This window comes from Cataglyphis hispanica, chromosome 15 (assembly GCF_021464435.1).
Source record: "Cataglyphis hispanica isolate Lineage 1 chromosome 15, ULB_Chis1_1.0, whole genome shotgun sequence".
NCBI lineage: Eukaryota > Metazoa > Arthropoda > Insecta > Hymenoptera > Formicidae > Cataglyphis > Cataglyphis hispanica.
The window spans coordinates 5629584-5646085 of record NC_065968.1 but is presented as its reverse complement, the minus strand read 5'-3'; the positions used below and the strand labels follow the sequence as shown (position 1 = coordinate 5646085).

The 16502-nt window shown below is 34.7% G+C and overlaps 2 protein-coding genes across 2 annotated transcripts; one reads left to right on the top strand and one right to left on the bottom strand.

The window, feature by feature from the left end:
- Positions 1-4: 4 nt before the first annotated feature.
- Positions 5-7845, top strand: LOC126855074 (homeobox protein ceh-19-like). Its single transcript, XM_050602430.1, has 5 exons — positions 5-254; positions 685-807; positions 5120-5346; positions 7028-7164; positions 7393-7845. Exons 1-5 carry the CDS (start codon positions 83-85, stop codon positions 7604-7606), a joined length of 873 nt encoding a protein of 290 aa, XP_050458387.1. The 5' UTR covers positions 5-82; the 3' UTR covers positions 7607-7845.
- A 198-nt stretch (positions 7846-8043) lies between these two features.
- On the bottom strand, positions 8044-9865 carry LOC126855070 (cyclin-H). Its single transcript, XM_050602427.1, has 6 exons — positions 9619-9865; positions 9139-9363; positions 8887-9060; positions 8591-8816; positions 8397-8508; positions 8044-8326 (listed from the first exon to the last, which is right to left on the bottom strand). Exons 1-6 carry the CDS (start codon positions 9733-9735, stop codon positions 8182-8184), a joined length of 999 nt encoding a protein of 332 aa, XP_050458384.1. The 5' UTR covers positions 9736-9865; the 3' UTR covers positions 8044-8181.
- Positions 9866-16502: the final 6637 nt, after the last annotated feature.

Below are 16502 nucleotides of genomic sequence, written 5' to 3'. Positions count from 1 at the left end.
TGAGGATATCAAAGATTTTTTTTTTTTTATAAATGTTACTGATTAAATATTCTAAGTATTGTTTTAACGAAACGAGTTCAAGATGTCCGATGAACAGCTCCAAAAATCTGAATCATCGAAGAAAGCAAGTGACACCGCGGAAAATTCGAGGATATGTTCTTTCAGTATCGAGAGATTATTAGCGCCAAGTAAGAAAAATGAAGAAGAGAATAAATTTGCACAACAAACCGATTTGTCATTACTTTGCCAAGAAAGTGAGTAGTTAACAAAAATACATTCTAATTTTTATAATCAGTTAACTATTACTTATCAAATATAACTTGCTTTCACTTACTTTTTATTCAATGATTTTATTATTGCTGAAATCATCATTTTTTTATTTCATTTTGTAATATAATTAATGATATTTAATGATCAATCAAATTTTCTCTCTCCCTTTGTACGTGTTACTGTTACATATTATATATAATTTTATATATAAATATTTTACATATATATTAAGAATTACTACATAAAAAACTTTTTCGTTATATATTTCATTATTACGTAATGGAAGATAATTCTCATCTAAGAATTCTGCAATGTATATATATTTTCTTTCTATGTGGAACCCTATACTGTTGATAATCTTGATGTAGTACAATTTGTGTGATGAGAATTAAACAAAATAATTGCATTTGCCAGATAATGAATCGGAAACGAGAATGCTTGTTGCACCCGATTCATCCATGTCAATGGCGGAGGAAATTGAGCTTGACGATACCGACATGGTATGCTCGACATCTCCTGAGCCAGAGATGTATTATGGTAAGTTTCATTAGTATCATTATGCACTATTACACTTTCAGACAGTCGCATAAATATTTGCGACGCAATGTCCTTTTGAATGTGAACGTTTTCTCGCTATATATTTTAATTTAAAATTATAATTTTTTAAGATATACAAAAATGTTATAGAAAAGAGCTTTAAAATACTATTAATTTAAAAAAACAATATATTCTAATTAATCGTGTTTGCTTAAATAATTTTTCTTGATATAGATAATTACAGAATTTAGAAATATCAATATATGCATAGAATTAAAATATTGACTTATATATACCACATGACAAATTTATTTTTCAATATCCGTGCTTTAAAAGTCCTCCGTGCTTTAAAATGTATTTCTATAATATTCAGCAGTTTTTCATTACATGGATTTTTGAAAAAACAAATTTGCTTATTGTGTGAACGCCAATGCCAAAGTTTGTACATTATACAGGTGTGTTACACCTGTATTTGTTTTGTTAATCGCCTGAGTAATAAAGACATTTCGAACAAAAACAGACGAAATAAAGATTTCGCGAATATTTGAATTCATTTCGATAATAGCTATTGAAGTTATTACAGCCGAGAATGCCGTTCTTGTATCGCGTTGTGAAAATATTTAATGTACATATTTATTCCCTCAAATTAGATGATTAATAAAGTCATGTTCGTCGATGGCAATACTGATGTTTTTATCGTGAAATATTATTGTTATAAATAAGTGATATGTATCGGAGAGAAATTATTTAGTGTTAGTTTTTTGACTATTATATCTGCGCATCATACATACAATCTAGTTCAAAAAAATTAAATCTTTCAATAATTCTATTAAAAATAATCAATTTTGGGGAAATTATAATTTCTTTACATGTAATTATATAATGATATAATTGGTAGTTCATATTTCTCAGAGAGAGGCTGCGCTGTCAAAGACAATGTTATTTAAAGAAGTACGAGTAATAGATTTTTTTTTAACAAAATTTATTTTGTTTGATAACGACTATTATCTGTCTCTTTATTTTTTTATCAATATGAAGAATAAATTATTTTTTTTGTATTATTCATAGAACCTTGAGGATATAAATAAAAAATAAAAGTAATTTTGTTTTGATAAATGACAATTCAAGTATGTATGTCTCTCTCTCTTTTCTTGTGTTCGTGTGTCGCTCTTTTCTAAGATCTTCAAATATTACTTTGAACTTTTGAGCTTGTTATCGAGAATTATATTGCTACCGATATTGCATCAATTAGCCGATAATATGACCGCAGATATGAGACTGATTGTTATAAAATCCATATGAAACTTCTCGCGATAACGAATTCGTAAGATCGCGTGGAAAGGACGTCGCCTGTGAGTTTGATCCATTACTTCCTGCAGGCTCCACGCCCACTCAATGTTCTTGCTCTTCGTCCACTATTTATCTGTCTCCTGCTAATTCTGCCACGGAAATCTGCAACAACTTTCCTGCTTGTAATAAAATGAAAAAGAACGGAGTAAAATTTCTTTGAGATTCTTCCGAAATGTTATTTGCAAAACCATAGAAATTTTATTAAAAATCATTGCAATGGTTTAAATTTAACTACACAACATTTTATAAGAATCTTGTGACTGTCTTTTAATTAAGAAATTTTTCAAATTGTAAAAATTTCAAAATTAAAATTTTAAAAGCTCAAAATTGAAACACGATTGTAAGATTCTTATAAGATGTTATTGTCCATCATCTATTATGTATCACATAGTTGCTCAACACATTGCAAACCGTTTACATAAAATTATTTCCGAGAATAGTTACTACATGTATATGTGGGTGTGTATCAAAATACAATCGCTGGAGGCAATATTATCTCTAAAATATTTCAGTCATCGTCCGACATGACATAATGGAGAGAACGACCTGGCTTATGTTTTTACGGATAATTAATACAAGAGTCGAGCGACTCAATTTTGTGGCATCTCGCACGCCCTCGAGGGCCTCAACGACTAATTTTCATCCGAAGGCACGTAACTTACGGCGTCGTGATTTACACACCGTAATGGCCGACGCGATAAATTCGGGATCTAAGGAAAGGACAATTCTCGTTTGCGTCGTATGTTGGAGGCTGAGATATGTGGGACGTCGCGTCCAACTACAAAGCCGTCAACGCGACACGTAAATCTTTGGAGGAGAACATAAAACATAAGGAAGAAGAGATGACGCGAGAGAAAAGCGCTTCTCCTTGAACAAACCCATTATGAATAATAATTTTGCATCCATATGTGACACTTTTTTATATATAATTTTACTTTCGAATATCATTTGCCGAGATGACATAAAATAGGAAAAACTGAAAAATGAATATCTCAATTTTTTTAAGCAATAGATTATGAATTTTTATAACATCTTTTCTCCCCTAAATTTTTTGACAATTTAAATAAGTTTACTATTCGAATATTAAGATCTTAATTAGCAACAAAGGACCTTATTCGTAGAGCCATCTTTGAGACTTGTGAGTAGCACGCAAATTAATTATCTTTATAGTTGATCGCCAGCATAAAATGACCAATAATGTCAGACGAATAAGATTTGGCCGCACTTTATCGCGTCTTTCTGCGTGCTCTCGGGCTATTCGTCATCGAATAATTAGGAGACAAGTTCGCTGCGGCTCGCAGCAATTAGGTAAACTAGAAGGCGTGGTATTCTATTTCCGCAACGTCCAACGTGCCTCTGTCCCTCGAGTTTGGCTCCCCTTCATCCTCCTTGTCGTCGGTTCCTTTTTGCGGTTGCTTCCTCTACATTAATCCTTTCCTACTCTTTTCCAGAGCTCGTTCGTCAATGCAACCGAGTCAGAAACTCGACGACAAATGAGCCGTGCGAGACTCACCCCTTGCAGACTCTTTTCTTCTCCTTCTTTCGGCGTGCTTCCGGTTATGAGCAGGTTGTGGTGATCTTATGCGCATCGCGTATTGACAAAGAAGTAAAGAAAATTTAATAATGTTTTTATTTTGAAATTTATATATTGATAATAATTAATAATTTTTTCCAATCATTGCACGTCATTTAATTTTGTGTTTTTAAGTGAACGATATCTCATGAATGTTTAACTTAGGTCCATCATTATATCAATAATATATTTATAATACTTAAAAAAATAATGTTGATGCTTTTAGATTTAGATTAGGAAAACCAATTGAAACATTTTCATAATATATTGACAATGAGCATAAGTCTCGGTAAACCATATCATGTTCAAATATTCACTTGAAAGATATGACAGACGCGAAATGTTGTCTCAACAGCTGACATGATCTTTTAAAAGTACGAAATGTGGAGGCGTTTGCATCGAAGTGAATTACAGATGGTACAGTTTTAGCTGGTGATGCTGCTATAGCAAGAAAGCGCGAGAAACACGACAAATACGTCGTCATCTGACAATAAGTAGCCAGTAAACGATATTTTTCGAGATGATTTCGCCGTGAATAGTTTTTTCAAAACATTTATTATCTTTGCAATCGTTTTCTCTAAATTAAATACTTTTCGTCGACGTTGAAAAATTATTTAAAAAACAATTTAAGAAATATTAAAATTATATTAACGCGACTAACTGTAGTGTTTTCAACGTCGCAAGTGTGAAAGCTCGGTCGGCGTCGCGATGCCACGCTTTTTCGTCAGATGACGAATGGGCAGATAATTAGAAGATGATCCTCCGACGCTTAAGAGAGTGCGGTCTTGTTACCAACCGCCTAAAAGCGAGCCCAAGGACATTCTTCATGACATGCTGCGCGACGTCGTGTACGACTGTGCTTGTAAGCCGGGATAAATATAAATATAAACAACTTTGACGGACAAAAAATTTTGAGGTTGATGAGGAAGAGGATTCCTCGGTGATAATTGGAGGCCACTCGTACTTAGCGGCGTGATCTGATCTCTTGAATAATTTCGGGCGCGTTAATTTCATTCGGAAGCGATTAAAAGAATAAAATATGATGTTCCGAAACGAAAGCAACGGGTTTTGAGTGAATAATGATGCGATTTCGCATCAGTTAAACTGCGCTCCAGCAGCCGTGATACTTTCTCGTTTCCATACCCAGCGACTTGCGCTTTATAATTTGCAGTTACTTCATCAAGCCGTGTTTGACAGCTTACTTCCGATATACCAGTTTGATCATTAAAAAGCATTTACGTATTCGATGATTAAGGCCGATTTACGATTTTCACTATATCATTATGTCGTTACACATGCGATTTTGGAATAACTTATAAAGTATATTTCAGAAAACGTATTGTTGTTTATGTTGCTCATCGCGCTATAAGATATGGGATATTGTTGCAGAAGCGTGCACTAGTAGTAGTGGTGCGAATTCAACCACGAGTGCGGACAGAGATATTCAAGAAAAGACCGCCGCCGCTATTAGTGACGACGAAAGGAAGAAAAGGCCACGCACCGCATTCACCGCTGCGCAAATTAAATCTTTGGAGGCGGAATTCGAAAGGAACAAATACTTGAGCGTGGCAAAGCGGCTGCAGTTGAGCAAAAACTTGAAGCTTACGGAAACGCAAGTAAATATTTTAACTTACAAACTAATCCCTATTTTTTTAAGAGATATATTTTTGATATATTTATCTCATTTGAACTTAATAATAAGCTGTGTCTATCTCATTCTTAAAAACACTTAAAAACATTTCTCCAACCATTTTAATGGTTTCCAATATCAAGTTCTCTGTGCCATAAACGTATATAATTGGAAAAGAACACGGAAAATTGGAGAGCGGATATACTCAAACATGGGATATTGCATTCAATAAATCGCGATAATGTCTCCTACTTCCGTAGATCTTTTTCAACACCTGAAGCAGTTTAAGTTCCTTGTACTCCGAGTTCCTTAAAATCAACTGACTCTAAATTATGGACCCATGGAGCACCATATGTGCAGGCGCCAGATCGTGGCGCCAGGAGGAGGATCGTCCTTTAAAACCAATTAGCACTTGCTCACCCTTTCTTCGCACGAACTGTTACGGAAAGAAATTTTTTTCTTAAGTTCTTAATTTCTTCAGAGATAGTTTTTTTTTATATATTCAACGAAAGCAGAGAAATCAGCTATATAATTATAAAAGACAGATGTTCAAAAACTTCACGAAAATATTTCATAAAAGTTCTATATGTTTGGAATTACCGGCATAAATTATTAATTTAAATAAATGTGATTTTATAACGTATGAAATGTATTCGAAATAATTTTTACGTTATTATCAATCTCGCTTTTATTTCAGCATCGAATGTAATCTCACCGCGAATCTTCCACGAGCACATTATCTTCTAATATTAACCAGTCCGGACGATTATATTCCTCCACAAAATGCAAGGAGTGCGTCAGTTGCATAAGTCTCGGCCCATGCGTTTTATAGCGTGAGCTTAGATATTCGCCAGTGTGCTTTAAACTAATTAATTTACGACGAGTACTCAGAATATACGCCATCATGGAGATTGCGCCATGCCTTCATCGCTGGTCGGTTACTTGCTGGGAATAATTGCCAACGCCGGTCGAAATATCGCGAACGAGCCGAATAATTATCTCCGCGATCGTGGCCGAAAGGGAGGAACGATCGGACGACGGATCGGAGGCAAAGAGGGAGACGCGTCGTGCCGCAGACATAACTGTCACAATATTTCTCGGAGTTAACGAGCCGGTTCGGGAGAGCTCCCTTTTCTCCCCTTCTCGCAGGCTATCTCGTATGTTCCGTTGTCGCGAGGTTTGCATCCGCCGCGGAACGAAATGTACCAAGCGACGGCTGCTGCGCGCCGTCGAGGCGACGAACCGGAGAGGCGTCGATTTTTTAATTAGAATACATGGTTGGCTGTACGTCTGCCGCTTTTACCAAGGAAATTTGTAGTTTTTCTTTGAGAAATTTCAATCCGCACAAAGAATTATTTTTTCTGCGGTATATATCCACTTTGAGATCAAACGCTATAAAAAAACAATATGTTATCGATTTTATGACTAAATACATCTAATAATATAAAACAATTAATTATATTTTCCGAGCAATACTATATTGATTAAGTATTCACAAATTAACATATACTTGTATGATTGAATTATCATTGAATATATCATTGAATGTTTAATTTAAACTTAAATATACGATTAATATTAATCTCGATTAATTGAAAGATGACTGATTAACTGATAAGCTCCCATATCTCATATATCACGTGTAAATGATTCGATATATTTCGCAGATAAAGATATGGTTCCAAAATAGACGGACTAAATGGAAAAGAAAGTATACTAATGATGTCGAATTATTGGCTCAGCAATATTACTCCAGTCTAGGAATTCCAGCACCACGACCTATTTTCGTTGGTGATCGCTTATGGTATAAATCTATGAATGTATTAAAAAATATATTATTATATTACTATTAAAAAGCCTTCTCTCTTTCTATGAAAAATACATTATTTATTATTCTCTGAAGCAAGATTTTTTTGCTAGAAATATTTAAGATAAGACGCTACTATGTTTCTTAATATGTATTAATTAAACATTTTACGTTCTTACATAAACATACATCCATATGTATGCACTAATATAAATCTTTTCATAGGTTCTTCAATTATCCAGGACAACCACAATCAGGAGTATCATTGATTCCACAACATTTAACACCGTTGCCCATGCCTCCTGCATTACCCATTATTCAATCATTGCCCAGTAATTTATCAGTGAGGCAACAAACGTCTATTTTTCAAAATATACCGACTAATCATCTCGCGCATCATCTTACTCAAAGATTGGACTTCAGGCATCACGATCCTTAATTTTACATAAAAATGTTATCAGTGATGGACAATATAAAACGTTAACAATTAAATTATTTAATATACAGTATGATATTAAATTAATCAAAATTAATCAAAAATGGAGATATGTTAGATTATATAATTTGAAATTTATGAATATATTGTGATTATATAAATTAAAAAAAATGATGTGCGCACATGTGTCAATAAATTGATACGAGATTCGATCGTGTCCCTTGATAGAGTAGGTGCATCCGTCGTGAAATTTCGCAAAATTCCGAAACTTAAGATAAAGGATAAGATAAGAATTAGGTACGTTATTACAATAAATTTGTATGACTACCGATATTTTTTTATATATGCATTTATATATTAAAGATACATAGGAAGAGAATATACACACACATGTATAAAATAAATAATCATTTAAAATATTATAATAGTTATAAATTGAATACATGTACGATATTTATATGAGATTTTATGGGAAAAAAAAAAAAAAAGCTATAAATTATTTGAGGAATATATATGGGTTGTAAAGTTATATATACTGCAACATAATTTCTTATCATTATGTAAAATGTATATATATATCATCCTAAAACAGAGGGAGATAAGATTTTATTAACTCCCAGTATTTTATCATCATAGGCTGCCTGATCCTGAATAATTTTTGCATATTTTTCATTATCCTGTAAATCCTCTTCATCTAGCATTTCCTGCATTCTCTGCTTATATCTAAAATTCCCTAATCTTGTACAAACAATATTTTTTTTAAATATGATAATGGACATATAAATGCACTTACATTTCACTATCAGGATTATTTTCCTGATTTCTGCATTTATCCAATTTTTTCTCCAAAGCTTTTATCACTTCTCGCGATGGAGATTCAACGCATTTAGCCATTGAACGTATTTCTATAATAATTAATTTATGGATATAGAGATAGCCAGTATCATAAAAGCACATATAAATTTGTGCAATATAAAATGAAATTACTTCGCACGGCCTCTATAATCCCTCCCAATTGCTCTCTTGAGAAAAGTATATCAGTAACATAATTATCTAAGTTTGCAGAAGCTCTAGATGCTGCATGCAAAGTTGCAGCCAATGCAACTTGACTTGGAGCATAAAGAAGAACACTATCTGTGAGGAAAACTCTTTCTAAGAATTCATCTATATATGGCCTTAATTTCTCAGGATTTTCCAAAGATGTGTACCTTGTCTAAAAAACACGCATAATGTAGTTATTCTTGTCTTATAAAAAATGAAAAAAAAAAAAAAAAAAAAATCACCTTTATATCAATCATAAGTCCTTCCACAGGTCTAAAAGGATTATGAATTGTAAGATTATAATTTAAATGTTGCATGAGAAGCAATTCATTATTAAGTATTATATCAGACGCTTTATCCCTATCTCCTTTAATATTTGCTACAAATTGAGATATGGAGACATTAAATTCTTCGACCTAAAAAGCATGGAATTCATATTAGAAGATTGAAATTACAAATGTCGCAGAAAATGATATATCAGGCAAAATAATTACTTTGCATGCTAGATAAACGCAAGTAACCAAGATTTCTTTCGGATGATAATCCATCACACTGTTCTTAATGTAGAATCTTTTAAAATAATGTAAGGCAGTGGCTATAGTAGCGCGAGGCATTGGTGGATTAAATCGACGACAGAAATCTCTTAATTGTAATTCATAGAAACGTAGTAATGTACGTTCCTCTGTGTTTGAAAGAAAATGTTCCTCCCGTTGTTCTGGCTGTTATAATAAAACAGTCATCATAATTATATCATGTATAATAAATTTTTGATTAAGTAAACATTTATTGTATTGTTGTTACAATATTGTAAATAATTGCAATAAGTAATATTATATATATACAACCTATACATAACCTAAATTTTCGATATTTCATCTTACATCTCATCAGTATGAATTGAAAACGTAATAAAAAATAAATGATAGTCATAAAATTTATCAAATAATTTATATATAAAGAAAAAATACACTCACAGTCATGTTAGTTCCATGTTTCTCAATAAATACAGCATTGTTTTTTTCTCTCAACATAGTCAAATCATTTTCATCGCTGAACATCCAATACTTCTTTTGCGAGCTCTGCGGAAACATCTTGGTAATGCTTGATTAATGAAGAAAAGCAGATTTGTTTAATTATCGAAGTTCACATAATGCGAAAAATGACGTTCAACTGAAATTATAAACTGAAGCCACTGAAAGCACTCGCGTATAAACACATCGCTTTAACGGTAGACAGTAGACATTTATCGTTTGCTGAATAGGTAGGAATTTGCTGAAAATTTCTGAAACTGTTTGAGGAAATCGATTCTAGAGTGCAGCATGAATCATATTTTCAAATTCAAACGACTCTTGTCCGATAAAGTCAGAGCCTTCTCATTCACGGAATTAAATCCTTGCGGAGAAAGTATTGTACGTGCACAAGGTATTTGCATCTAAGTTTTAATATTGCATCAGGTATGTGCATAAACATTATATGATGATTAGATTGTAATACGAGAAAAGTATATTCTTTATTATTACATTTTCCTGAAATTTGTATTTTATGTCTGTGTGTGACTCATGCCGTCATAATTACTGAAGAATGTATTACTCATCATGCTTATTCTAATACGCATATTTACTTGTGCATACAATTTTAGAGACACAAAGATACATTTTTATATCTTTATATCTCTTTAATCTTTGATATCTTTATATTTTTTATATATCTTATAATTATGTACATATATCAAATTTACAATAATATGATAATATTATTGTCATATAGCTCGCGATTTTTTAATAATCTTAGAAAAACATATAAACATTAGCTGTAGTAATTAAACGTTATATTAATTAATCGCGATAAATGCAAATTTAAATGCAGCGAGTCGTCTAAACGTTACGCTTCGAATCAGCTGCAACACTTGCAACATACGTCGGAAAAGGGTTGCCGCGTTTTCTGGCAACTATAGCGTGTACAGTGCGGGGGTAATAAACAAGATCGCGGGTCCGGTCGACGGTGGGACATGATGGGGAAATAACGGGGATGAAGAGAGGGAAGGAGAGACGGGTGGCCGATTTTAATATGGACGCCCCCGCAAGCGGTTGTGCGTCCGATCTGAGTAGGCGTTCCAACGACCCTTTGTCAACCGACAACGCCGCTGCATCTTATCGCGATCGCAGTCGGGGATCTCTCATTTCGCTCTTCTCCTCCACCACGTTTCTCGAGGCCCTCGAGGCCATCGCTGTCGCTGCCGCTTGTTCAAGCAGAGATGCGTCGTGTTCCTTCTTCTTCCGTTACATCGACGGTTATAACTCTTCGCGTCGTTTTTTCCAACGTTGGTTTACGTTGCCGCGACGCCGACATCGTCGTCGAGTTTGTTGTCACGTCGTGATCTGGCCCGCTGGATCTTTGCCCGGTACGCGCTTGCGATCTCGCATCGATCGAAGATAGAAACTGGTTCAGATGCTTGTCAAAGATTTACATACGAGAACGCAGCTCGCGTGGGTAGAGGCGTAAGTCTGATTTATGAGTTTGAAAATTTTTCGAGTAGTTAATTGTATTCAGCAGAGAAAGAAAAAGAGAAGAAAAGGGAGAGGCAATAAATTAATATTTATATGAATTCGATTATTCCTGATTTATATTTAATAAGATAAGAGATTATAAAACTATTTTTTTTGTACATGTATACAGAACAACACAGATAGATATCTCTAATTCTTTATTATGTCAATACACTGATAACAATTTTTTTGATATATTCTTATTATGAAAAAACAAATTGATATAGCTTCAAATATCTATAAAAATATCCAATTTCTTTTCCCGCGACGCATTTTCTTAACATTACAATGCACATTTATATCAAGAACTCCCTTTATCAATTTACTGTATCAGTTGAGAGCTCTCCTTCTTTTTTTCTCGAATTTTGACTAAAGTAAAATATCGAATTCGAATTTACGAAATCTAGTAATCAACGGCATATTCGAGGAGTTTAATTTCCGTGAAGATTCCATGATGGGCGCCCTCCGAAAGTGAAGTACATCCGCCATTAATCTAATATTGCGGTCGCCGCCGCCCTCGATGTTGCGTGCCGCAACCTGGCCGCGTCAAGCTTCGCTCCCTTTGTACGAATGGAATCGCGGCGAGAGCACGTGAACGTACACGTGCGCACTGTGTACACTTCGGTATCGACGACGAGGAAGAGAAGGAGGACGCGGAATGGGCGCGATATTCTCTGGTCGCACTAATGCGAAATCAATGCCCGGCCTAGCTCGCGAGGTGTGACGAATAAAGTGGATTACCTTTGCACCTTTCAGCCACGCCGCAATCAAGAGAACTTTCCAACGAATGGGAAGAAACTAATAAATTACCATTCCCCGATGGTTGCAACAACACGGACAGCATTGATGGACAGATATTGATGTCAGTGAATATTATTAGGGATGCTTGCGGAAAAAAGAGTGTTTCTACTTATGGTTAATGTTGCGTTGCCATATATATCTTGGCTCTAACTACGGTATTATACGCGAATAGAATAGATATAAATGAGCGTACTTTACATAGGCCCTCTATTAGACAAACGAATAAACTGCCTTAGATGACATTTAAATAAATTATATCAATTCGAATTTATCCCCATAAGTGAGGTGCATTAATCTATCGTTTATATTTTATTGTTCATATATTTAAAATAATTAAAGCGTGCTCATTGTATCGCATAATTTCCAATGTTCGACGGACCCTCGTCAATAGAACCTGATCGAAGTTAAGGTTTTCGCCGAATCAACACGCAAATATGGACGTGCGACTGATGCATTGCATGGTGCGGTAGTAATATCGTCGGTTAACCCACAAAGATCGGCCTCACGCTCGATTTTAACACTCCGATCGATTGCGCACGCGAGCTTCTGGTCGAAAACGTGTCGCTCGACGTGGCAGATATTTGCATAATATATCTTACCGATGATCACGATCTGCCTCTCCTTACGAATGATTCTATGCGTACGTATTTATACAATCGCGTGTATTTTCTTGCAAGCTAATGGCAGAAAAACTCCATTGAATATCCGCAAAAAACGAATAACAACATCAACAGTACGAGAAGATAAAGTAAAACTTGAAAATATGAAACGTAAATGTTTTTAATTTGCTGTAAAATTTGTTGATAAAAAACCGACTTTCAATAGCAAAATCTTTCAATGGATTTATATTCGAAAAACACTATAATAACAATAGCAATGAACAAGGATTGTGGCTTACATATATTTGCTAGCGATAATGTATATTATCTTAGATTAAATTATTTCCTGTTAAAGAAAGCATACGCAAATAACTGATTAATTAATTAAGCGGCTTGTAATTATAATAATGACGACAAAATAATTTTTTTTAATTAGACATGAATGTTTTATTATCATGAAGTTCGACATTGCATTTGCGTGCATAACATGAGTAATACGTTTAATCCATATAATTATTAAACATAGCTAATTAATTCGTTACTTGTTGCCCGAAGAGACGATATATTTAAAAACATGCCAGATATATAGATAAATAATGATACCGCAGGGAGAATTGCCATCGTTCTTCTGTACACATGCAAGAAAATTAAAATCTATGAGCCGAGGAAACGTTTGCCGTTAAATTACGGTTAATTAAAAAGCTCATTGATAGGAGCAGTATTCAAACACCGCGCGCATATCTCGTGTACACAGAGTTTGATGGACGCGAACAAATATCTAGATAAAAAAGAATATATAATAAGAAGAATAAACCGGCATGACGAGAAACGGATTTGTGACGAGAGAGAGAGAGAGAGAGCCTCGTTAATTCTTTAATCTACCGTTATATTCGTGTTAACAGGCAATATTTCATGACGGTGGCAGACATTGCGCGTTATCTTCTTATCGGGTGTTTCGGATAGCGTTAGTTCATTAGTGAAACGATTATATACGTTATAGAGCGGTGTCTCTACACGCGTCGTTGCGTAATAAAGCATAAATCTCTATGCTCCAGCAAACATGTACACCAAATGGAGAACGAAGACGGTGCAATAGCTCGCGCTATTATAATATACATGCATGCATATGTATGTCCGTACATGTTGTTCATTAATCTTGTCTCGATCCCTTCTTGCTCTTAATCCATACATTATTTGCGAGAAAAAAAGGTATAATTTTTTTGAATTTTTGGATAATAATTGAAATTTACATCATAAAAAAATCTTTCAATTTTGAAATATTGAAATTTTGATGATAGATGATAGACGAAAACTAAATTCTTGATTGAGTCATAAAAGTAATTGAATTTCATAAAATATTGATCTATTTATGTTACAGATATGCTTCTAAAAAATAAATTTTTTTTTAACAAACAATACAGGAATAATCACAATAATACATTTTCAAGCAATTTATTTTTTAATAAATGTTGTATGCAGATTATGTCGTACGCAAACTCCAGTGTAAGCATTGCGTTTATCGATGACACCTATGATATGAGTTACAGAGCATTTAACTGAGATTATTGCAATTTATCAAGATTACCGTAGACTTTCGGTATAAATATTATAAATTTAACGATATATATATAGTTTGGTTTAAAACATCGAGTCAAAGTGGCGTCATTAACATTTACGAAGTTTTCGCAAAACAAGCTTTTTTTATACAAACTTAATAAAAGATAAAATTAAATAATTTTATTCATCAAAATCTCAGTATTTGCAGACAATTATCGATTGGATGTGATAGAAGAAATTAACTTTATTATTTATAGTACAAATAATATCAATCAATGAGCTTAAATTGCCGTAGTCTGACTACATTCTAGTTTACTCTACTGGCGTATTCTAATCTGGATTCGTCGATATCTCGAATTTATACATATATACGTAATATAATTATTTCGACTATTTTATACTTTTTTAGCTGTAAAATAACCAAATGACAATAACCAATAATTTGTATAAAGAGAAATTTAACAAGTATAACAATAAATTTGATGCAAATCCACGCTGTCATGCGGGTTCTCTTTCTGTGATTATACGCGGTAATATAATGCAGGCAGCCTCGATAATTTGTAGAATAAATAAGACGATGAAAAAAAAACAAAGACAGCTGAGGGGACTACGCATTCGTTCTTCGTCTTCGGAGCGTTTTTCACGAATATTAAATCGGCTCGTAGAATTGCCATAGCGCCGCTACTAGATACGTATCGGGATACATATCGCGGTGATCGCGCGAACGAAATGGCGCTCCCGAACCAATTATCCTCTCTCGAATATCCACAACACGGCACTAAGCACCCCGGGGCTACCGAGATGCAGATGATGCGCTGCTGCTGCTCGTTGAAGATGGAGCGCGACGATGGTCGGCGCAATGGACGGAGGGTATCTACCTATCTATGCGTCGACATGCGTGTGCGTGAGATAATTGCTCGCACGATTTTGCGTAATGCAGTAGATACAAGATTGCGAAATCTCGGGATCAGAAAAGTTAAGCGAGGCAGCGCGTAACTGAGAGTCCCCGATCTCGTAAATCAAGGACGCGCGTTACTTGCAATAATTTTCCAGTGCTAATTACGTCGAGTAAAATTAATCTCGATTCAATGATAAGAGAGCAACAACGATAACTTGATCTTCATGCCTCAGGAGTATGTAATAGTAAAAGGTTGAACGCGCATCGACTTATCTGTCTGTTGCAATCGATAGAGCTGATTTTATTGAGGCTTCTTATAAAGCAAATTTATAGGGACGTGATTTATACTTTGATAAATAATGATAATACCGTATTTTACATACAATTACAATCAAAATCATAAAAAAATAATATTTTGTAATACAATTTTGGCTCTCACAGTGTAATGGATGATATTTGGATATTTTTGCACCGATATGACCGGATTATTTTTTTTGTCAAATATTAGGCTATCAACATTGAACAATCATTGAGAAGCGAGTAAGAAGATCGACGTGTTGACTGTGTCGAGGATTCGAGGGAGATGGCAAAAGAGGTACTCGAAGACGGCTGTTCGAGCGCAACCTTCGCCCCCGGCGGGACCACGGCCGGCGAGACGCACGTTGAAACAACAAGAGGAAACATCGTCGAGGAACCGAAATGTACAGGGAACGAAGGGAGAGGAGTAACGCTCTTGGAGAAAGAGTAAAGCCGGCGGTGGGTTGTACACGGTATAATTACAGAGGGTAGAGCAGTGGCTAGACCCACTGCAGCACAAACTTACCGTTGCCCAAGGCGCCAGCATACTCGAAATCGACCGATCCCGCTGCGACTCCGGTCCTAATTCGTATTCGTGCCCCGGGTGTAGCAGATAGGATACGCCTCGAAAAACGGCGGAAGGAATCTCCCGCACTACGCCCTTCTTTCTGTCGGCCGCATTCTTTCTTCTTCGCCTCTCCTTTGCAATGCAGATGGGGTAAGCAAGAGTCTTTTGTAGCATAAAGTAACGTCTTTGTAAGTGAAAGATACATAGGAGAAAGTTACAAGAAAGGAAGATAATAATGTAGCATGGATATATTCCTAAGAAAATTATCAAGAATGATTTAATTATCTTCTAATATTTTTTTTTTTTAATATTTCAGTGTATAATATACGCATATTTACGCGTATATAATTATTCTACTGTTTCATCAATTTAAGCTCGCGATATTTAATCATATATCGCATATTGCGAAGCGTAAATCTGTATTAACTGTCCTTCTTACTCCTTCTTACGGGCAAACCATAACTGAACCAAATAATATTTCTTATTTTGATACGCGATGCAAAGAGAAGATGGAAAGGGAACCTTGTTGCTTTCGTGTTTTTATTCTTACTCCGGCGTAATACGCGCGAACCGAAGAGTGACGACCTCGAAT